Source organism: Photinus pyralis, unplaced genomic scaffold (assembly GCF_008802855.1).
Source record: "Photinus pyralis isolate 1611_PpyrPB1 unplaced genomic scaffold, Ppyr1.3 Ppyr1.4_LG10, whole genome shotgun sequence".
Lineage (NCBI taxonomy): Eukaryota > Metazoa > Arthropoda > Insecta > Coleoptera > Lampyridae > Photinus > Photinus pyralis.
Window position 1 is genome coordinate 757682 of NW_022170250.1, and position 23966 is coordinate 781647.

Here is a 23966-nt window from a genome sequence, read left to right on the forward strand (position 1 = left end):
TTTTTTTTTTTTTTGCTTTACTCGAATTAACATTATTACTCAAACTTTATTTCATAACTTCAAAAATATAAGGTAGATTCTTCAAAGCAAGGATTGCTTATGTGTAATAATTCGGAAAAAAATTAATAGGATGGCAGCATTGACAAAAAATCAAAAAGCGAATAGGTTTCAATGTAGAGATTAATAAATGGCATCGAACAACTAAACATATGCAGGGTGTTCTATTTAAAAAAAACAGTTATTTGCACCGTACATTCAAAAATAATTGGTGTAGATGCACAACCATCTATAGTTGACATTTGCACAAAAGGTTTTTTCTTATATTTTTTACGAGGTACCTACGAGTATAAGCTAGGATATACAAACCTACTCTTGCAGGACCCTGTACATGTATTACAACATTAAATCGTCAGATATAGACACAAATGAACCAAAGCAATAGTACCGTACTTTACCAAACAATGCGGCAAATACTCGTAATTCATGGTATATGCTTTCCTTTTGCTGGTTGCACTAAATTTTTCTCATACCACCCTTAAAGACGACACATTTTATACCAATTTTTAGACATATGCTCTGTGCATCGCTTCACGAATATAATAGTCAACAGTTTCACTTGGACTGGGCGTTGAAACTTGAAATCCAAAGAACACAATAATTTGAAACCGTTAGCCTGAAGTCTCGAAGCTATAAACTTAAATCCTGCGAATTTGATCCCACAGCCAGAACAATGAAGGGTTAATCTAAAGCTGTAACGTTGGGTTATGGAATTAGAAGAAAGAAGACTAAAGCTTGGTCCTGAAGATTGAAGATTAATTGTTTAGGCTAAAAATTAAGATCCAATTAAGTTCCAAATAGGCCTAATCTCTGGAGCCTGCTTGCAACTACTTGTGGACAGGAACTTTTAAAAAAATATACTCATTACCAAATCGAAATGAACAATGTGAAACAGACTTTCGTAGGACATGTGCAAGGTTTCCTGTGTTAAGTCAAATTCGCCGTTCTTATAAAATCATATAATAAAACGAAGCAATATTTTCCCGAGTACTCACAAAAATAAGTCTTTCTGAGCTGCGCCCATTTTTGACGTCTTCGACTCCGTTTTTACCACTCGCGCATTAGTAAGGGGGGATTTGCATTGGGGTTAAAACATGACCCCCCCCCACTTTTTTCTACGGAAATACACATTTTGAAGCACCATGAATTCGAATCAAACAAATCTCGATGATGTCGGTCTGTCGGCCCGTCTGAACTCTCGTTTCCGGTTAAACGGCTGAACCATTTGTAACAAAATTTGGTACACGTATTCATAGGCATAGAAGGGCCGAATTGCACTGTAGTTTCCAATTATTACATCGAATTCTTACTGGGGGTCTTAAAAAACAAGTGCAATGCGCATGCTAATTTACTTTTTAATTTCTTTCCTTCTTCCCTGTTAGCATTTATTCGTCGGTACATTTTAAGAGTACCTATACTTGTGCTCATCCCTAAAAATTCATTGACGGTGTAAATGCGAGATTCTGAAGCATCTATTCTTATTGTTGGTGGGATTTTCGAAGTACTTTTGGGATGTAATTGAATTCTGGTGAATACGATTGTGCTATTCGAAGTTTGACCCAATTTAATTTTTAATCGTTGTCGTATTAGTACATGTTTTTCTAAATAACCCTCTTATTAATCAGAGGTAAGTTTAATTACATTTGGTGTTTTTGAAGGAATTTGACTTGTGATTTCTTTACAGGGTTTGTCATTGATACCTGTTCAATTGTACTTTGACCTATTTGACGTACATTAATTTGGGTAATGCTGACGTGTGTATAAGGAAAACACCTTACCTTACCTACAACAAACGGCACTTGGAGCGAAGATAACGAAATTGGGTCAAGAGGTCATTTATGTTAACTTGTCTTTTCTTCAATTAATTAAATTTGTTATACGTAATGGGTAAGAATTCTTCTTTAAGGGATTACACCAATGCTAATTTTCTTTGAATTTTGAAAGTTATTAATGAGTACTTAGCTACACTAGCCTATTGACACATGATCGAATTGATTTTGGAATACAAGTATTTTGGCTCCTTAAGCAATCGGCATTTCAAGGACCGAGTGGATTAACGCAAGTTCCTTGTGTCTTTTCTTTGTTTCAGAGTGAATTGCTGGAAGCGTCGGAACAGAGCTCTCTTCCTATGCTACTATTTCTTTACTGAAGATAAGATGGTTATGATTATTTTATGGGATACAGATCTTGAGAGCCGAAGCTTACGGGTTTAAGTTCTTTACGACGATACTGTGACTGAAGCCTCAAAACTAGAACCGTGTAGATTGAATTCCATGCTGAAATTTACAAATTAAAGGTAAATCATGTAACCTTGTAGTCTGAAGTTCCGTTAAACGTTAAAACTTGAAGCCCTTGGTTTCAAAAGCCTGAGAAGTTTACGCAAAAATTTGATCCGGAGGTTTGAAAGGTGAAGAGTTAGACGCATGTAAAAGCAACTTATCCAACCAGGTCGGTTTGCGCTATAGTGAACCTTTTCGGATCTTTGGAATTCATTTTCAAGTAGGTAGGTACCTCAATTTGGAGAACTTGATATTACTATGGTAAAATATGAACTTCAATGCAAGCCATTATAGTACCTATTTGTTTGATCTGTGTCTTGTTCGAATTTCGTTTAGTCAGTGCCATTTCCAGTTCGAAAAGTAATTGACGATTTGTTTTAATTAGTCTCTACTAACCATTACAGGAGACAATACTGATTAAAAAGATCCCCCCGGTTTTTTAATTAGAGATTTTCCGAAGATATTTCTTGATTAGCGAACGGCGACGGGTGAGGTAGCGGAAAAATTAAGAATTTATAAATTCAGTTACAGTTTTAATTAGTTTTTATTAATTCAACGTCAGCGAGTAATTCGCAGCGGACGTTTTGAATTAAACGCGATTTCGAAAGCATACCGAAAATGTTTTAAAATTATCGGAAACAATTTGTTAAATTTATTTTGAAAGGCAGCTGTCAGACGCAGTGGAATTTTAGGGAAGCATTTTTCATTTTTAGTTCCTTTTTTCTTCTTCCGCCTCCTCGGCGTATATACTGTTAATTCGCCGATGCTTGTTTTATTGGTGTCTTTCGCTATGAATTCTTTGCAATTAAGGGGTTGTAAGCGGGTATGGTTATGAAACTATCGCGCTGATAACCATAAGGTGGAAAGTTTCCGAGATGGTGTTGGGGTAGTTTTTAGCAAATAAAAAAGAAATAAAATGCATGAGATAAGAGATTATGTTTGATTACGTATGAGGCGGGTCTTATTTACAAAGTATTTTCATTGGTTCTTAGAACAACCCCACCAAAAATGCTCGCTTGTTTTAAATCGATGTTTTAGTTTTTTTTTCTTTTTTTCACGTAAGAAAAGGAAAAATTCGACCGGACTCCCGGACAACTAAACGGCAACATTTTTTTTTACTATAACTGATTTATTTTACCTATACGTGCCACTATGAGAGTGCTTTCGTCTTTAAGGAATGATGTGAAACGTGCGTTTTGAAGGCAATGGACACGGAACAGTCGAGACTTGCGTATGATGAAGTTCGCGCAAACAATTAAAGGGTAATATATTAATAGTCCTATAAAGGACAATAAAATTTAACTGTAAGAAGGACCTCCCCTTCTGAAATTGAAGACCCACCCCTTAGTCCTTGCTAGGGGTGGTTTCACATTCCAATCAGTTATAAACCAACTTCTGCGCATTCAACATAAACCTCTGCATCTATATCCCTCGTAATCGCGTTTCGAATCTATTTTTTTATGTGACCTATGACAGTTCGAGAATGTATCAAAGTACCTTGCAATTTTTCCATCACCAAGAGCGTATGCTGAAAAGTTTAAATCATACCTCGCCGTTCGCCATGGAAAACCTTCTGGCGAAAATGCAACCGAATGGCAAAATGTCACCCGAAAATCTAGTAATCAACATTAACGGCAAGGAGGAAAACGCCGAGGACAATTTAAGAATACAGGACAATTCTAAAAGTTCCCTAAGTCCTTGCGATGCGAATCGCGGTGACGTCGAAAGTGATCGCCTTTCGCCTATCGAAAAAACTGACAATTATTTCAATTTCAATAACTGTTTAAAGAGTCGGATATGTTCGCATTGTGGACGTTTAGATTGCAACTTTTTACAGTGTAGAATGCACAGTGACGGCATTATTAAGGATAATAAACCTGTACTTAAATTTAGTGTCAGTGCCATTTTGGGTAATGACGAACCCGAAAAGAACAGAAATGGTACGTAACTGTGTTTTGCTACTTTTAAACCGAAAAATGTCTATCCTGATCCTATTTCGGAAGATTTTTATCTACAATAATTATGCTTAAAATACATGGTACTTTTCTAGAAGTTTGCGTGGCGTTACTCGAAACTTTGGAGAAATTAATTTCCACGTTGTTAACGCCAAAATGTACGCGGTATTTGGACAAAATTTACCCAAATGGACTGACACAGTAGAATTACAGATCGAAAGCGGAAAATTTGTGCCACACGTGGTCCAATTGTTGTCTTGTGCAGTCATATTCAATATAATCTATAGGTACAGTGTGTCCCAGGTAGAACGCACCATAGGGAAACGGCAATGTATTTTTTCGCGAAGGATCCACGAGACCTTTGAAATCTCTTTCTAGGATCAAGCAAGCGCAATAACGTACGTTGAATGCTATTTTTACTCTGTAATTGGGCGCAAGCCTTTTGAGGGCCCAGAACAAGAGAGGGACAAATAAATAAACTTTGATTATAATTAGTAGTCTATATTCAAAGTAAATAAATAAATATATCAAAGGACCTCGTGGATCCTTCGCAAAAAAACACATTAATTATGTTGGCTTATGGTGCATTCAACCTGGGACATGTAGGTTATGAACGGTTCTTAAAGACAATTGTTACTAAAGATACCTACATGACAAAGGTAAATTTTGTTGTAGTTTGTTACTTTTTGACTACTTTTTCATACACGACATTGTCCTATACATACTAAGCCAGCTTATTCGACATCAAAAATTTCTTTCAGAAAGTTCTACCTATTAAAAATCAATTATCTTTAATGACTTAAGGACCGTCATGGAAGTCTGTTTGCCGCAGAGATTTTTCTTATAAATTTCATCCAGTTTTGAGTTACCATCACTTTCGTCAGGCAATTTCTGAACTTCTCATTAGAACACTAACGCTAGTGATAGTCTAACTCAATCAAACTTTCGGTAAACGGAGCCTCTTCCTGCCCCTTCTTGCTCTAATCATGCTTTACCCTCCAAAATCCTTAGCTACACCAATGGTTTTCATAAATATGCGTCTGCTTTGGCCAACTTTGTATACCTATGCTAAAGACAAAAGATTTTTTTCTCGATTTTTTTGTTGCGGGTGAAATTCTTGCATTAAGAATTGAGCTATATATCTACCAATATCAACTGTATATTTGTAAACGGGTTCCCATAGTGAAACAAATGACAAAGCTTTTGTATCCTAAATGCTTATTTAATTCCGCAGTTACCGAGTATTTGCAGATTTCGTAAACCTTCCAACGCGTCCAAATTTATTTGAGTTTGACGCTTTTTTACATTCTTAAGCACGTAATGAAACTCTCTTTAAAATCGTCCTATCATATTGCGAAACTTTTACGGAGTCGCCTTTAACAAATTTTTGAATTTTCGTCCAAACGTTTGACAATTACCACCACCACGTACAGCATTTGGGTTTTTTCTTTTATAAGGCCATCCACATTTGGTAGGAAAATATTGTATTATTATTTGATCACCAATTGTTGCATTTTCGGGTCAAAGATGGTACTTTTTGTACAAATTACATACCCTGTTTTACCTCTAACCCAAATCTCAATTGAATTATGTGTAAATATACAATCGTTTGCACCTTATACGTCTACTAGTTTGGGAAACAATATCCAATTATTTTAAATGGTTACGCTCCTAACGCTCATGTGTTGCACTGCGCTAATTTGGTTATTCAAACTAGTGATCTAAAGTTCATTTTTTGTGCAAGCGATTGTAAACATTTAACATTGCTACATTTTTCATGCAACACATCTGCATAGGAGTAGGTACCTATCTACTAGAAAACTGAACTTCGTTTCTCCTATGAAAAAGGCGTCACATTTTCCTCCTAAAATCAAAATTTCCTACCTTCGAAGTAAATTTTGATCCATTTTGGTACGAGCTCGAAGAAAAAATATGTTGTATTTGACTTACATTTGGAATGTAAGACTAGAGTCTTTTTTTAATCCATAAATTAAACTTGCCAAAAATTTATTTTGTACAGGAAATATTGAAGCTGAAATTAGTGTTCAAAAATATAAAATATCACCAACAATCTTCAAATCCTCTCAAATTGGATGTTGTATATACGTATACTGAGGGTATCATACTTAAGTAACGATCATAAAATATATACTTTGATTGATTTCATTAAAAATCCGTACACGGAATTTTAGAAGTAAGATAAGACAGTTTGAAAAAATAAATGCTTTTCTTTTTGATGTGCCTGACGTCGAAGTTGAGTCAGTGATTTTCAATTTCGTTAGGAAGTGGTTCGCGTAAATGACGAATGCAACTAACAACAAACTTTGTCGTATTCATGAAAGTTCTATTATAGGGTTAAAATAATTCATGTTGGCAACAGTAGTAGGTTTTGTATAAACACAACGAGTATTCATAAGATGAACCGCTATACGAAAATCTAGAGCAGGACTACAAGGGGTTGATTTGAACGGCGTCAGCTGGTGCGGCACTTAGCTACCCTTATAGTATCCACCTTTATATCTGAGCTCATAAAGGCCACTTTCCTTCGAACCGAAACTAAATCTTTTCGGAGGCCTGTCGAAAAAACATGCGGCGCATTTACACGTATTAATTCAAACGGCGCGTTTCGAATGCTAAATTCGGGAATAAATTGACTTTAGAGGAATATTCGGATTTTATTTTATGCTATTTCTATGGTGAGATGTCGTATAAATCAGAAAAAATACAGAGAAGGGAGTATTAAATAGCGCATTTACATACTCAGATTTTTCGCCCAGGTTATGAGCTTAATATCAGAAAAAAAGTGCCTCGCATAACTACCCCCTCTGGTGCCCGGCGCTCGTGTTTGCGTTTTTAATATATAACCTAACATTCTTTATTTATTTACCGCATGCACATTCAGACGCTTTCTTTGCAATTGTCTATACATATTCGTGATGTGGTCGCACTGTCAGCCAACATACTGGATTGAAAGTTTTTATGATCGTCAATCGAGTTTGTGTGTGAAACTGGAAACATGTGGCTTACGAAATTACTAGACAATTGGCAAAACCTTCTAGTCTACTGTTCCACCATCGAAAGGAAACAAGAGGGCGCCGGTTTACCCTACAAACAGTCCACGGCTGATTAACAAACTCGTTCGAGACAGAAAACGGAATTCGAAAATTCGCTTTATTTCCTAAGTTATCCCGCAGAAGGACGGGCAGACACATAAACACGATTAAATCAATAGTAGTAGATATAAAGGTTGGGTAGACAATTAACTAACAGAGAAATGTTAATTATTAACATGGCGACAAACTTACCGTAAATCACCCACCCACAGTATTACTCGCGTTACTGGACTCGACTGTTTCTCGAACTGCAGTGGCGTAGGTGGTCCACGTTAATTCGCCACGCTGTATCAAACTGCGATGGGGCCCATACCTATACGTGTTAAGGAAGTACACAAATAAATGCAATTAGAATTCGGTTGTGGGAGAACACGCCAAAACCTTTGGCTCATTCTGTATATTTGGGTTACAAGTCCGCTTTGAATATTATGAAGAAACTCAAGGGCCAGCATGCACAACCCACTCTGTATCATTATCATTTACACCCTCGCTTCTTAGCCTGGGGAGCTGAAGTCCCTAACTCTTTTTTTCGGTTGTCACTTGCCCCAGAATCCTACATCCGCCCCCTTTACCTTTATAGTTAGTGCTTTACTACAAAAAAAAATCGACGAACCGATTTCAAGGGTCACAGTAATTGGAGGTAGGTAGATAAAACGCTGCGACGCTGCATCGCTTCCAGTCTCTTTTAAGTCAACCATTTCAAATCGTCGCCCTTCGTCTGGTCGCAATTAATTTTGCACCGTTAAACAAGTCTACTGACCAAATACTTTATCCTCATTGTATCAATCGTATAGTGTTGATCAAGCTTATATAGTGACTTCATACTCTCAAACTTTTATATGAATGGAGACAAAAAGACTAGAGGAGTATTTCTAAACACATTGGCGCTGTTAGTAAAATAATACGAGTACACCACCCCGCTGGACCTAGCCCACCCACCATTGTGAATCAATTTAAGAATGGTGTCCAATTTATGAGCTACTTAGGAGCTTTTCATATCGCAAGCTTAAACTTTTAGAGCTCGCTTTAATCACTAGGAATCGAACATTTCTTATGGGGTGGCCGAGTCTACTTGGATTCAGCCCCCCACTGATCAGAATTACTTTTTTCAAATTAAATTTTGTACTGGAATTACGAGCTATTTAAGAGCTTTCATTTACAAGTAATTTCGATTTTTGAGCGCCACTCCTAAAAGAGCAAATAGATATAATCGCCGTTAGTTCCACTTGGACGTAGTCCCTCCTCTGGTATCCTTTACTTATGTACCTACGTGTGACTTTACTTCAAATATTTGTCCCGAACTATGGACTTTGTCAATTACAACATATTGGTATCTGTCACTAACAAACTATTTTAATAAATTTAACAGTACGCCCCTAATTCCGCACGCACGGAGTTTTGACAGCAATAATTCGCTGTAGACAGTTAAAAAGTAGTGGTAATTTCTGTGCATTTTCCCAAATACGCGTTCATCCCATAAACTCGAGTGCTACTAGACCGAAATGTTGGTCAGATACTTACCTATAACGGCTGAAAGAATCTCCAGATTCTATCATGCCCCATCAAAAAGCCACAACCTAAAAACTATTATAAACTGTAGGTAAGAAGATAGGTTCTGATTTGTAACTCCTGTTTTAACATTCACCTCTTTTTTTAGACTTGTCATTTAGTAATCATTAATTTAGAAGCGCATAATCCATCCCATTGTTTATGGATGTCAAACCTATAACAATCCAGCGCAACGTTTATTTGCGATTTCCTTCGTGCTTATTTAAATTCGTTTTTTTAGTGCAAATGCATTTTAGTAAAAATTAGTCGCAATCTTTACAATTATTGCTGCAGTACGCGATATAAAAGTAATACTAATTCATTTAAAAATATTATATTGTTTGCACTGCACTACGATTAAAAACTGCAATTCCATAAGTTAATGCAATGCTTTTATTTTGGTTACTAAAAAATGCAAAAATGCAAATAAGATGTGTACGTACATAGTTCAATGAATTTAAGCATTTTATTTTCACCAAAGAAATGACCATTGAATGAACGTTACACAGATACTATGGTCATAAGGGGAAGTATATACCCATGCAGATATAATAAACATTGGAGTCAAGCAGAATTTAACATAATTTTTGTTTTTTTCCTATTTAAAAGATGCTCATGCCACTTTTTGTTCAAAAAAGCATTTCATAATTTTTTCAAAGATTAAATAATAAACTTTCTAACATTATTAAATAACAATAAACCGATACAACGGAATATCGAAGAATCTTCAGCATTACCATCACTTTTTTATAGGCCATTTATTTTAACCTTGCAAAATACATAGACCTAGTCAACAAATATGCTTCAAATTCATGTCTTGGAGCATTGAGATAATGCTCTTAGTCTTTTTTCCAACGATCTTGGTGCATGAATAACGATTTTGATATGTTTCGATCGAAATACATGTGGCCTCAGAAAAAAAATTAACATCTTTGAATCAAACACACGCGGTTATCAAATGTCCATGTGATGTACCTATTCTTGCGGCATCAAGATAATCCGTTTAATGCGTTTGAAATTCATGTGTGAAGAATAATTTTGGATACATTTTGCTCTAAAACGTTTGACCTAGACAACACAGAGGAGCTATAATGATTACACATCTAAGAGTCATAAGTATAGGGAATAATCTAGCGAAAGTCTGAATTTGATGCATGACCTAGGAAACGAAATATGTTGATTTCTATATTACATTAAGCTCACAGTTTTTCCTGTTCACTATTCACTCGAAGTCCTACAACTTTGCTTCCTGTTGAGCCAGCTTTCTGAAAATCAATAGCGTCCTACTTTGCTCCTACTGCTAATGCTGATTTATTGAACACTAATGAGGACTAACGATTGACCTGAACTTGCCGGAAATTAGTTCGTTGTTTCGGGCAAATGTGAAGTTAGCTCGAACCAAAAAGAAATCCTTTTCCCGAGAAAACCGTTGAGGTACTAACGCAGCTTGATGGAGCACTAATAACGAGCTCTAATGAAATATTAACGAAGTAACATGCTCGATGGCTGTCTGATATATTTGGTTGGGACTAACTTCATGGACATAGTGGGTGTTGTTTGCTATTAAAAATGGCCTCTTCAAGTCGAATCTGAACGTTTTTCAAAAATTTACTTTTAACTAACCAAACCTAGAGCCCCGTTCCGTTTTCAATTCATTTCTGTACAAATTGCGTCTAATAAACAATATTCGATTATAGCTGTGGTAGTTGGACCAAATCGAATGTTTCCAGGTACCGATAGCATTACTGTTATTCATAGCCCATTTAATTTAAAAATAATAACCTTTTCAATAGCATTCTACGTCAATAAAAATTTCTTTCCGGCAATGAAGAAAATATAAAGCAAACGAAACGCGTAACACATATAATAGGAACAAAACTGTATACAAAAAGGCGACGTATTATTTTAAACGATTTGAAGGGTGCAAAAAAATAAATCCCCGGCTATAACACGTTGGAAAAACATCCCTTTATGCTTGTATCTATTTATTGTATACAACAAACCACTCCATTGTGCGGTTACAATAGATTTTTTAAAAGTAATCCTACATGAGACTCGCTATTTACAGTTGAGATTAACCTCTCCCTTCGGGCAATTTTTATTGGCCTCCCTATATTTATTTATAACTTGGTAACGGGGCTTTCAATAAATTTACGAATGAATCTTGTAATAACATTTCTTTGTACAATTTTTTACGTTCCGCCTTGGTCGATCTTAATAACGCTTTCGTAGGTAAAAGTTGGAAATCAAGTTAAAATAATAAGAGGGGTGAATATCCGCGAAATAGAAGTATTTTTAAGGTGGGCGTTACCGAGGGCGCACTTGGTGGAGGTGTTGGAGTGTGTGACGTCGTTTTCTCCACACTAAAAGTTGCCGGAGGCTGACAACTTTAACACTTCATGCGTTATCCTTTATATCCTTTCCATAAACGCGCGCACAAACAGAGAGACTCTCTCGCTAACCCATTTTGTGTGTGTTTCAGATAATTTAATACACGTAGCGCCCCCGAATCTCGTCGGATTAGGAACTTATCTCAACAATCATGGATCGGGAATTGCAAAGCCGGTCGCGAGTAGACCACATTTCAATCCACATTTGTTATTGGCACACTGTCGACCGCAGCCTTATTTAACAGGTTCGTAAACCGCGACCCAAGAGGAAGGTGAGTAAAAGCACTGTCTTTTGCAGTAGCCGCTCCGGTTTCCGGTGCGCAAACGACGGTGTTCCCGTTGCCGGGGACGTTTCCATGGGCTCACAGTGGACGAGGTAAACCGAGGCGAGGGATGATGAGAAGAGCCGTGTTCAGCGATCTACAACGGAAGGGATTAGAGAGGAGGTTTCAAATTCAGAAGTATATAAGCAAACCAGATCGAAAGAAGCTTGCCGAGAAGCTGGGGTTGAAAGATAGTCAGGTGAGTGCGAAGCATTCTTGCGGGAACCGCTCATATTCTTTTCGATTGCGAGAAACCTGTCTGGTAATGAATGGTCAAGATTAGGTAGGTAACCTAACTACCCATGCAACACACTTAAACGTATTTGAGACACTTATATTTTATAATTGACATTTTAATAGGTTTAAATGAGTACCTAAGCCTCTCTTTAACAATAAGAGTAGAGGAAGTTTTCACTTTAACTGCAAGTTTAGATTTCAGAAGTTTTATAATACCTAGGTAAAGTTTTATATTATACACGACGATAAAAGGGAAACTAACCATCTCGTGAAAGTTAATTCTCTCGACGGTTAAAACATCCCTTTATCGTCTTCTATAACAAATAACTATTAAATTACCAATTATTTCTGGAATATTGGTCATGTATCATAAGCAAGTAGTTTGTGTCGTATAAGAGATGTTGAGAATATACATGAGATGAGAGTTGCATTTCTAACATTTTTAAACACTTCGCTGGAAAGTGAACGGCACTCCCCGACTATCCGGTAGCGCAGATCATTTATGGAAGCTGGTTCAGTTTTGTACACAACCGATTTTAAATGACCCCAAAGAAAGAAATCCAATGGTGTCAGATCTGGAGATCGTGCTGGCCATTCTATAGGACCTCTTCGTCCTATCCACTGTCCCGGAAATTTCTCATCTAAAAATTCACGAACAGCCATAGAGTAATAAAGGAGGAGCCCCATCTTGTTGAAAATGTATGAAATCTTCAATCAAATTCATGTTCCCGCCAATTGGATTTATTTGATTCTCTGTTTCATGAGTGATGAGAGGCTCCACGGTATTTTGTAGCATGTTTAGGTAAGTATCTCCAGTTAAATTTCCTTCGATAAACAGAGGACCAATAATGCTATCACCTAAGATACCTGCCCAGACGTTAATTTTTTGGGGCCGTTGAGTATGCCCCTCGCGAAAAAGATGAGGATTTTTATCGTCCCAATACCGGCAGTTATGTTTGTTCACATTTCCATTTAAAAAGAATGTACATTCATCACTAAAACAAATGTTTTTCACCAGTTCCGGATTATTTTGAATATTCTCGGTCATTATTTCACAAAATTGGATTCTTCGATCGGAGTCGTCTTCGGTTAGTTCCTGTACAATCTGCATCTTATAAGGGTAGAATTTGTGCACCTTAAGAGTTCGTCGTACAGTTTCTCGCGAAAGTCCGGTCATAGTCGCTGCTTTTCGAATAGATGATGTTGGGTTTGCACCAAAATGACCTAAAACTTCAATCTGAGTAGCTTCATCCATTATTCTTGGTCCTTTTCTTTTCTTATTTTCCACTGACCCAGTTTCTTCAAATTTAGTCACTAACATTGCAACATAAGTGTGACTGACACGTCGTTCTGGGTGTCGGGCATTAAAAACAGCTGCTGTTCTAAATGCAGATCGCGCTTCAGAACCATAGATGAAAATAATTTCAACTCTTTCGGCTAACGTGTACACCATTATGAAATCTTTAGTTAAATTCAAAATTTGTAATTTTCTTGCCAAGAAATACTAAAAACGAGACTAAAATAATAATAACCGATCAACAAATAAAGCAATAGAAAATTATTATTTACTAAAAATTGCTGTCATTGTTTTTCCAAAGCATCACTAGATCTAAGAATTTTTTTTTATTTCAAACACTGACAAATTCATCAAATACTCAAATTACTCATTTTTATTACATAAATTGTGAATGGGCAGTTTAAATGCACCAGTGTTGGTATTTCTGAAAAGCATTTTTTAAGAGCTTTCCAATGATGTATCACAAGTGATACGTCACAATTCAAAATTTAGGCATGGGGTGGCGGGGGGTACGAGGTTGAAGTTGGTTCCTTCTTTATACGACCATTTTGCTTCCCCCTCGATTCTACCGAAACGATTTTGGCCATTTTGTGCTACCTCTAATATAAAAAACGATATCGCCCATTGAAAGTTTTAAAAGTGTCACCCTGTATATCATAAATAATTTACATATGGAGCAATACATCAATAAAATATAATGCATATAGGCTTTGTTACATGGATAGACATTTCTTCGAGATCAATTTAAGAAGTAATTATTTATGTTTAGTATGGTTTATAAATGAGTAACAAATAAAACATTGTACATTATACGCCAGGTAATAGTTTTTACCGGCTCTAAGGGATGACGGGGTCACCCATCGGCTCATCAGTCAACTTGTATCGTCAGTAAAACTCACTTACCTGGCTAATAATGTAAAATACTATTTATACACAAGTGTGGGTTCGCTTTGCGACTACTGAAAGTTTGAGGTTTTCGAATTTCTTCAATCTACTAAAGTGTTCACGGACTCAAAATTTGAGGAATTGCAAGAACTGAAAGAATTACAAAATTCGAAAGATGTGAGCAATGTACTTGGAGATTTTAAAGAATTCGTAGAGTGTTTGAAGAAGCCCAAAAATCCGAGGAATTGAATGAAGAAGAAAAAACCGGAGTAACGGAAGAATCGTAAGAATCTAAATAGTTTGAAATATCAAAAGCATTCTAAGAACTTGAAGAATTCGCAGAGACCTTGTATTAAATTAAAAAAAGTGGTATATTTAATCTAAAGAACTGACCATCAGGCGCGTTCTCTACTTTTTTCTATAGGTACCTAACTAATAATGAAATCAAATAATTAATTTATTTCCTTCCCTTTCCGATTCAAAGTAACTGAAAAGCAAGGAAGAACGGGCGGAGGAGAAATTTTGTGGTACAAGAAATATTTTATACTATATTTTACGCAAATTTCAGATCAATAGTATTTTCCAGTAGACAGTAGTTTGAGGAACAGGCAAAACATATCTCCATTTTATAAAATGAAAATGAATACAAAAGAGGAAGTAGTGCAGGAATAGACAATTATAACTTTGTCAAAAGAGAAAATTTGGGAATAGAGGATTTTTTTGATATAATCCTAGAAGGGTTTGAAAAATCTGAAGAAGTTATATGGACCGAGAAGTACCAAGAATTACAGTATCTTATAAACTCATGAAGAATTTTAACAAGGCACGAAAAATCGCGTATAGTTTCGTTCTCGAGTTAGATTAGGAACAGACCGAGAGACGGAAAAACCATCACATAAGAAAAATCATAAGAATAAGAAAAATGTGAATCATTTGAGGAAGCTAAATTCGAAGGATAGTGACAAAATTAACTCGAAAGTTGCAAAAGGTTTTTGTTATGAAATATTATATTCCGTAACGAGCGTTGAAAGTGATACTTTTCACACAATTGTAGGTCACTTTCAAGAGAGATAATATGTGCACTATTTAATTAAATTAAAAGACAAAGTAAAGGCAGTAAAAAGAATAGTTTACCACTGACACTTCAATTTCAATTAGAACATGTCACTTTTCAGGTTCTGTGAGTTGTAATCAACCCCCGAAACCATAACGAAATTTCCACGAAACGAGAAGAAAATGAATTACGTTCTTATTAATTTTGGGGTATATCGCTTATTGTTATGTAAATACGTTCGATATTATTGTACTTTTCCCCCTTAGTCTTAAAAGCGAATTTGGGAGCGAAATGAAACGTAAGCGAAAAGCGTCGGATTAACTGTACGTAATTATGTAATTATAATAGTTTCCACAAAAGCAATTAGCACTCCAAGCATCAATGAATCCCATAAATCAGTTTGCGGTCCTGGTTGGGACTGACGATTTAATACAATCTCTGTTACTTATCGATCTTTAATCTTGACTGACTGTGTAAGAGGGCTTCCATCCATATTATGGAGATGAAACAACTGTTGACATAATCCAAGCTTTATGGATTATTTATAATGCCTCTCATTATAGGCGATTTCAGGTGAATTTACATAGACGCCCCGATTCTTTTTGCCTTCCATAAAGACGTCCCCTTGTTACTTGCCCATCAAAAACATATGCCGCAGATCTAACGCAATGGTTAGGTATTTAGGGAGAGAAACACACTAAAGATATGTCATCGATCAGCCGTGATTCTTAAAAATCTCAGCGTATACGCGCAACTTTGATCTTTTCCCCATTTTATCACAAAGCCCTTTATAATGTCGTTAGAATTAATTAGGTACAAAAGACGAGTTTAGATTAAATACCCAGCTCTCGCCATAATTATAATTAGTAAAGCAACAAAAGTAGATTTAATCGTGAAAGGGGTTTTGATTTAACAAACAATGCGTTTAAAACGGTCGTTATCAACCCCAGTTTTAAGGGTGAAAATAACGCATAAAATAACTAGGCGGAACGTAGGAAGACTGTATAAGAAGAATTCTAACCAATAGAAAATGAATTTACCCTACCCTTAATGTATATGCTCTCCGAAAGTGGTAATCTGCGAAATCGCTCCCTTAAGGGAAAAATTCGCAATTCTTCTCCATTTTATAACTTGAGAAACCTGCACGTTCTCTTTTGAATGTGGGTTGTCAAAAAATTTATTGCTCTTTCAGTGTACTGTTTGAAACACTTTGTGCAGATTGTTTTATTTTCATTAGCGCGGTGTGGGGAATGGGGTTTCCACGAGATAATCATCGTGTAAGTTTTATATTCCTTTTCATTTCAGTTTGTTGAGAAACATCGATTGAAAATTCGAGATAGTGCATATAGACTTTCAAACTGTTTATGATGTTTCCGAAAACCCACAAAGGAGAAGGTTATGTCATCTAACGCTTTCCGTTCTTATCTTCCAAAAGGATGACAAAAATCCACAGGAACATTTTGTAACCAAATTTCTCTATTTTTACTACTTTTCCAATATGCATCATTATTGAATAGAGACTACTTAATAGTACATTATACATTAAGGGAGAGAAATGGTTGATTTTCCCGCGGTGTTATTGTTGCCCGAGGGCGAAGCCCGAGGGCCACAAGGCACCAAGGGAAAAACGCCATTTCTCTCCAGCGGTGTATATACTATTTTTTTCACTCGCGAGGATGTTTACTTATACTTTAAATATAGTCAAAGATTTTTCATTAGAACCCCTTTAATCGTGTTAGTGGAGTATTGAAACTGTATCATGGCAACAAGCAGGTATTAGGGCACAATAATAATCACGTTAGCAACCTCCATGCCTTTGTCTAGACTTCCATGCCAACCAATAAACAAATATCGTGTTTTTGTGAAAACGTGCGTGGGTCTAAATTATGGAATCTGCTAGTTTTTCCGAAGAACCTTTTGAGATTACTGAAGCTGCTAACGCTACTGTTACCAATTTACTGCCCGCGAGGTCCAAAAAATTGTATGAAGCAGCATACCACAGTTTTAAAGATTGGTGCCTACAAAAAAGTGTGAAGACTTTTTCCGAAAATGTCATGTTGGTTTATTTTAGCGAAAAGGCTAAAAATTATAAGTGTTCCACGGTGTGGGCGCAATATTCTATGGTGAGGTCTTGCATGCTCATATATGACAACATCGATATCAGTAAATTCCGCAAACTGGTATCATTTCTAAAAAGAAATTCAGATGGGTATGCTCCCAAAAAATCAAAGATATTAAACAGAGAAGAGGTGAAAACATTTTTGTCTGAAGCTGACGATGATGCCCATCTAATGCGAAAGGTAAAATAGATTAGGCTTTAAAAAACATACTCGTACTAACAATGTTGCATTAGGTTGTGTTAATCTTCGGAATAAGTGTTGCATGTCGCACTGACGAATTAGTTAATCTAACCACGCATAACGTTAACGATATGGGATCTTCCTTCATAATTACGTTACCATTTACCAAAAACAAGACATCTAGAACCTTCGTAATAACAGGAAACATAGATGGTACAGATTTTCTTCATTTAATTCGCAAGTACGCAGCACTAAGACCTGAAACAATACAACATCAACGATTTTTCATTTTTTACAAGAATGGAAAATGTACGACTCAGCCTGTTGGCAAGAATACGCTTGGCAAAGTACCATCAACGATTGCAAGTTTCTTAAAGTTACCAAACCCCCAACTATATACGGGACACTGTCTGCGCCGATCGTCCACTACCCTATTAGCGGACGCGGGTGCTGATATTACCACTATAAAGCGGCACGGTGGGTGGAAATCTACAACTGTTGCGGAAAGTTATATTGAAAACTGTATCGCCAATAAAATTAATATTGCTAATCGGATTAATCAAGGGGATAGTTGTAGTTCTAATATCTGCAATGTCATACCAGAAACCAGTTCTTCTGATTCAAATATGTTGATCAATAAGGTACCACCAATTAATTTCTCAAAATGCGAGAATATCACGTTTAGTTTAAATATAAACAATGTACCTTTTTGAGTTGTGTTAATAAATGATTATATAAGCATCAGGGAGTTTTCATTATTATTATTTCCCTAGGGAATAATTTGCCATTTCAGTCCCTATTTTGTGGTCATAGAAACGGACTTTCACTCTCGCGAGTGAAAAAATAATATTCTATATTTAACGTTTTTAGAGAAAACGTCGTTCCTCTGTTTAGTATATTCATATTAGACCTATAATATTAATATCCGAACAGAAAAAAAACTAATTTATAAAGTTTTGATATGCTGAGATTAGACGCATCAAAAGGAGACTTTTCAAAATCAAAAGAGTTCTTTAAAGTGTGGGTTTCGCCCCCAAAAACCACCCCCAACACGCACTGCGATTGTTTTTTTTCGTTTCTCTTAGAAACCGTTGGTTGCGCAAATAGTTTTATCTTAATAAAATTGGAAAAATAGGGTACAAACGAATATAATAATACAAGGTGAGTTTTGTTTTCATTTTAAGCATTGGGATCTCGGAAACCATAAGACATAGAGAATCGGTTAAATGGGGAAAGAGTTGTCGTTTTCAAGATATGGTTTTGTTTTCTGAAAAAAATCCACAGTTTACTAGATATGAGTAAAAACAGATTTAGTGATTTTTCTTTTAAATGTTGTAGAATCATTATTAGAAATACAGAAATATGCAAAGAACAAAAATTGTAGATCTTTTTCCATTTTAATAGATACATTTATTAATTTCCATTCGTCTATTATAATTTGTGAGTTATAACGCAAACTTCAATTTTTTTAAATAGCAACCATAGTTGGCTTTGACATTTTTTTCTGTTTACAGTGATATAAGGTTCCTTGTACTTACTTTGACAAATCAACATGATACAAAACCAGGTACAAAACTGTTTGTATTACTGAGAGTAGTAAAAACAGAGTTGGCAATGGGAAACATTTATGTTTCCTCTTAATTACTCAGTCTCAACTCTGTCTATTATGATATTACACTTAAAACGTTAGGGAGACAAATACAATAACAACGCAAAGGAATTACGAATTATTATATTTAAATTTCTACCTTGAAATGTTCAAAATGTTGGGGAGGTTGGGCGCATCAGGAGGTTGGAGGAGGTGCGTCGCCAACTACGTCATTGTGATTCCCCCTACGAATTACCGAAACGGATTTTGATTTTTTAAAATATCTCGTTCACATGGGGGGGTGGTAAGTTTTCAAATTGCCACCCTGTATATTAAAGATTAATTTCATGATAATTAAACATACTTATCTAACAAAAATAATTGTTCCTCATAGGTTGCTTGATACTAAAAAATTTAATCAATAAGAAATCGGCCCTTCCCTTTCTGAAAATTAAAATAGTTATTCTGAGACACCCTGCATAAAAAAATTGTCATACTCGTGTCTTAATAGCTGTCATTAAATGCTAATTGCATGATATACTATTATACGCTAGTTCTAACCTATGTAAAGAGAAAATTGAATTGCCTTGACAGACGTTTACTAATCATCGCGCAAAATCTGTTGTTATCTCTTCGTCCATTATCTGGATCCTATCAATACTAGATCGAAGCATTCCTTCGAAAAGAACACAAAACATACCTACCATGGCGCGAAAGGTGCGGTGACAATGAATTGAATCAACGAAAATGTTTCATGTTGCCTAATTAGTCATCTATTTTATTAAAGAGCACTAAACCATAGTATAATACAAAGACTAAACCTAAACCTATATCTTTTTCAGGTAAAAATCTGGTTCCAAAATCGCCGAATGAAGTGGAGAAACTCTAAAGAGCGCGAGCTGCTCGCCGCCGGCGGTTCACGCGAACAAACTCTCCCGAACAAGAACAACCCGCACCCCGACCTCAGCGACGCAACCGACGACAAGCCAAAGCTCGACCTAAGCGACGTACCCGATTTATCGCCAGTGAATTCGCCGCTCGAACGGCAGACCGGCGATGACAAAATTACATCGGCCGTTAACATAAGGCATTGTATCAATACACAAAGTTATCTATACGACAATATGGACTATGAAAGTTCGACGAATGATAGCGAAGAGGAGATTAACGTTACCTGATTTGATTTCGAGTAACGACAGAGATTCATTGTTTTGTTGATTGCAATTTTTTGACATTTTTTTTTAAATAAATGCACAAAACTAATGAGTGTCTATATTAATTTATGTTCAGTTTAACTTGATGTAAATATGTGTATGATGTACAAAAATAAAAATCCTTCAAGCATCTTTTTTAGGTTTACTCACACTGAGTTGTAGAAAACTGTCAGATAAGACACCAAAAACACTTTTTCGCCCATATTTATATGGACTGTAATGCATAGACATATAATACACTTTGGCTACAAGTCCAAGACAATTGGTATTTGGTCGAGTTTCCATTAAGCTCTTCTAAGACTCATATACTCTGGCGACGTGGGTGGAGGTTTGGATGACCTGCGATTCACTACGTTTCAGAAGCTGCCGTCCATAAAGAAAGTCGAACTAGTACGACTGCTCCCCCACATCAGAAGCAGCGAAATTTCATTCATACCGCACCTAACTGCAAGTACAGGTATGGTTGGGAAATGGTTATGGGGGTGGTGGTCTAGTTCCCAGGGCCTCTTCCCCACATCTATGATAACGGATTGCGCTCCACATACCCTCCTCAAGACCGTCTCCCGTGCTTGCAAGGGAGGATGCAGCACTGCAGGCTGCTTCTGCAAAAAAGCAGGTTTAGTGTTAGTCAATTTGCAAACACTGTACGGGGGTTTCGTGTGAGAACTCCCATACTTCTTCACTCGAGGAAGACGAGGAAGAGGAAGTGATGGACGTCGTAGACGAGACACTTGAGGGGACAACGAATCCAGAACAGGAGAACAACTTGTATCTTCCGCCACCTGCCCGTGAGGAACCAACGTCTGCTAAACGTACGCGCCGCTCCTGAAATGTTAAAGTTGTTTTTATATAGAAAAAAAAGTTTAATTAAAATACAGGATTAAAAATAGAGGACTGAAAAAATTCCAAACATTTTGATGTTTTTTGGCTGACAAAAGGTGTGCCGAGAAAAAATTGGAGTACACTCTTCGAATACATGTTATTTGGACCCAAATGGACCGTTTAAAACAATAAAGTCCTTTAGACCAATTTTGCAGGTCAAAATTATCTGCATACTGGACATAAGTGCATTGTATGTAGTACTAGTATGAAATACCTCGCAAAATTAATATTCAATCACATCATGGTTTTGCACTTTTCGTAAAGTTATCGCGCTAGCGAGTCAGTCAGGTGCATCAGGTCTGGACAGCGTTTCTAGTCTATAACTTTTGATTGAGAAGTCTGATCGAAAAAGTACGAATTGATTTGGATTCTACGCACCCAAATTAATAAGAAAAAGTGTTTTCCCGAGAAATTTTGGTGTAGTCGATTTTTGGTAAAAAAGGAAGGTTATACACTGCCTTTTTTTGAGCCCCGAAAAAAAATTGTCTCAGATCGACCCGGAAAAAAATTTTTTTATAGAATGTGGCCTGTAGAATCCATAATTTCAAACAGTTCCAAGATTGGGCTACTAGTTCAAAAGTGACAGCCTTTTGAATTTTTTTTCGAAATTGGTTTCTAGCCTGAGTCTGGATGATCATTGTTGATAAAGACTTTAAAAGTGCCTCGTAAACTAATTGGTTGCTGATATCCGGAGCGGACGGTGCAACTAACCTAAGATTTTATTAGGAGAGATGTGGTAATAGCAAGCACAAGCAGAATTTGGTTATGGGCTTCCTACTTCCAAGGCGTTGCCAAATCCCGTGAGCAATAGAACCTTCCAGCATGATTTCAAGTAGATGATTAACTTAATCAACCTGGACAGAAATGGGCAAGTAGATTAGTTCCAATTAATCCGATCCTTATGCATGGGCGAAGAGGAAAGGTACCTAATCTATTTCAATAACAATCATTATTAAATAAACAATTAAGGACAGATTATATCAAACCGCAACAATAACTGCGAAACCAATATGAGATACTACCGCTATTAAAATTCGCGATCATTATAAATAGTAGCGAACATTTACTTCTGACTAAACCTGAATCATGCGTCTTGTTTTGGTCGCAATTTTTTTCTACATCAGTTTCGTTCCAGTTAAAGCAATTTTCAGACCGGCTGTAATAAGCAATAGGCGATTACCTAATGATTTCATGATCGGTTGTGCTACCTCGGCGTACCAAGTTGAAGGCGGTTGGAACGAAGATGGTAATTACGCCGGTGATTGATCTAAGTCTTGTTGGTAACGGATTTTTAGGCAAAGGTGAAAACATGTGGGATCGTTTCACCCACGCCCATCCAGAGAATATTTCCGACCAAAGCAATGGTGACATTGCATGCGACTCTTATCACAGGATAAAAGAGGATGTCGAGATGATTAAGGCCGTAGGCTTTCACCACTATCGGTTCTCAGTTTCGTGGAGCAGAATTCTTCCAAATGGTTTTGCAAATGTGGTCAACATGAAAGGGGTCGAGTATTATAATAGGCTCATCGACGAGCTCATCGCCAACGGCATAACTCCGATTATAACAATTTACCATTTTGATCTTCCTGAAGTATTGCAAGAGTTGGGAGGCTGGACCAATGGTTTGATTGTTGATTGGTTCGAAGACTACGCGCGAGTGGTTTATCGCAGTTTCGGTGATAGGGTCAAGTTGTGGATTACGATTAATGAACCAAAGCAGATATGCCATTATGGTTACGGTGATGGTATGCTGGCTCCTTTTTTAAAATCTTCGGGTATTGGCGAATACATTTGTGCACGCAATGTACTCCTTGCACATGCCAAAGCGTACCACTTGTACAAGAACGAGTTTGAGAGCATACAGAAAGGTAAAGTTAGCAATTTAAGACAATGGTAAATAAAAATTTTAGGAAGAGTTAGCCTAACGATCGAATGCACTTGGAAAGAGAGCGGTTCAAATTCAACAGCAGATAAGAAAGCCGCCGCTCGCGATCGACAGTTCGATGTAACTTATGTCCTAAGCCATTACGTTTCTAAATATTTTGTTTTAGTTTGGATTATACACACACCCCATTTATTCTTATCAAGGAGACTTTCCAGCTGTGGTTAAACATGCCGTAAAAGAACGCAGTATTTTGGAGGGATTTCCCCAGTCAAGACTTCCATTTCTTACCTCCAAGGAAGTTAATTACATTCGTGGCACCTATGACTTTTTCGGATTGAACTACTATACCACACAGTACGTAGTGGACGCACCTGCACCTCATATTGGGATGCCATCGATGGATAATGACGTCGGCGTTAGCAGGTACTCAGATCCGAAATGGTTCGTGGGCACTTTTGAATACTTTAAGGTAATACAGTTTTCCTTTAAAACGATTTTGTATGTTCTTTCCGCAGAGCGTTCCTTGGGGTTTCCGGAATCTACTGAATTACATCAAGTTAAACTATAGAAATCCCGAAATCTTTGTAACTGAAATCGGCATTCCCGTTGAGGAAAATTTCGCCAATTATGAAAATATTAAATTTCATAACGTAAGTTCGTTGAAAGTTTACGTTCTGTTAACATTTTTGGGTTACAGGATCATTTAAATGCCCTCTTAGACGCCGTGCAGATTGACAAAGTTAAAGTTAAAGCGTATACAGTTTGGTCCTTGATGGACAACTTTGAATGGGCGAAGGGATACACGTAAGTTAAACGAAAAATGATCAACTGTTTAATGAATAGTCATATTACAGTGTGAGGTTCGGAATGTACTACGTGGACTTTGAGGATCCTGAGCGCAAACGAACGCCAAAACTATCTTATCAGTTTTTTAAGAACCTTATCAAATCGAGAAC

General features: G+C 36.7%; 3 protein-coding genes across 4 annotated transcripts; all 3 read left to right on the forward strand.

Moving 5' to 3' along the window:
• Positions 1-3780: 3780 nt before the first annotated feature.
• LOC116162437 (homeobox protein DBX1) lies at positions 3781-20349 on the forward strand. Of its 2 annotated transcripts, none has more exons than XM_031476055.1 (4): positions 3781-4276; positions 11435-11587; positions 11641-11864; positions 19869-20349. In XM_031476055.1, exons 1-4 carry the CDS (start codon positions 3820-3822, stop codon positions 20202-20204), a joined length of 1170 nt encoding a protein of 389 aa, XP_031331915.1. In that variant the 5' UTR covers positions 3781-3819; the 3' UTR covers positions 20205-20349. The 2 variants fall into 2 exon arrangements, with proteins under 2 accessions (XP_031331915.1, XP_031331916.1); XM_031476056.1 differs by having other exon boundaries at positions 11644-11864.
• Positions 16714-18283, forward strand: LOC116162438 (the record flags this gene model as incomplete). Its single annotated transcript, XM_031476057.1, is given in 2 exon segments — positions 16714-17438; positions 17492-18283. Coding segments are annotated over 2 exon segments (1074 nt in total). The 5' UTR covers positions 16714-17024.
• A 1845-nt stretch (positions 20350-22194) lies between the features above and the next one.
• Positions 22195-23961, forward strand: LOC116161392 (myrosinase 1-like; the record flags this gene model as incomplete). Its single annotated transcript, XM_031474725.1, has 7 exons — positions 22195-22368; positions 22418-22993; positions 23036-23130; positions 23177-23479; positions 23526-23660; positions 23708-23814; positions 23865-23961. Coding segments are annotated over exons 1-7 (1473 nt in total), but the record flags the coding sequence as incomplete, so codon positions are not given.
• Between the last annotated feature and the right edge of the window lie 5 nt (positions 23962-23966).

What these genes read in the sequence shown, in the direction of transcription:
- LOC116162437 (XM_031476055.1), top strand. Translation starts at nt 3,820, where the DNA reads ATGTATCAAAGTACCTTGCAATTTTTCCATCACCAAGAGCGTATGCTG. An exon ending in ACCCGAAAAGAACAGAAATG is followed by an intron (nt 4,277 to 11,434) that starts GTACGTAACTGT and finishes TGTGTGTTTCAG; the next exon opens with ATAATTTAATACACGTAGCG. An exon ending in ACCGCAGCCTTATTTAACAG is followed by an intron (nt 11,588 to 11,640) that starts GTTCGTAAACCG and finishes TGTCTTTTGCAG; the next exon opens with TAGCCGCTCCGGTTTCCGGT.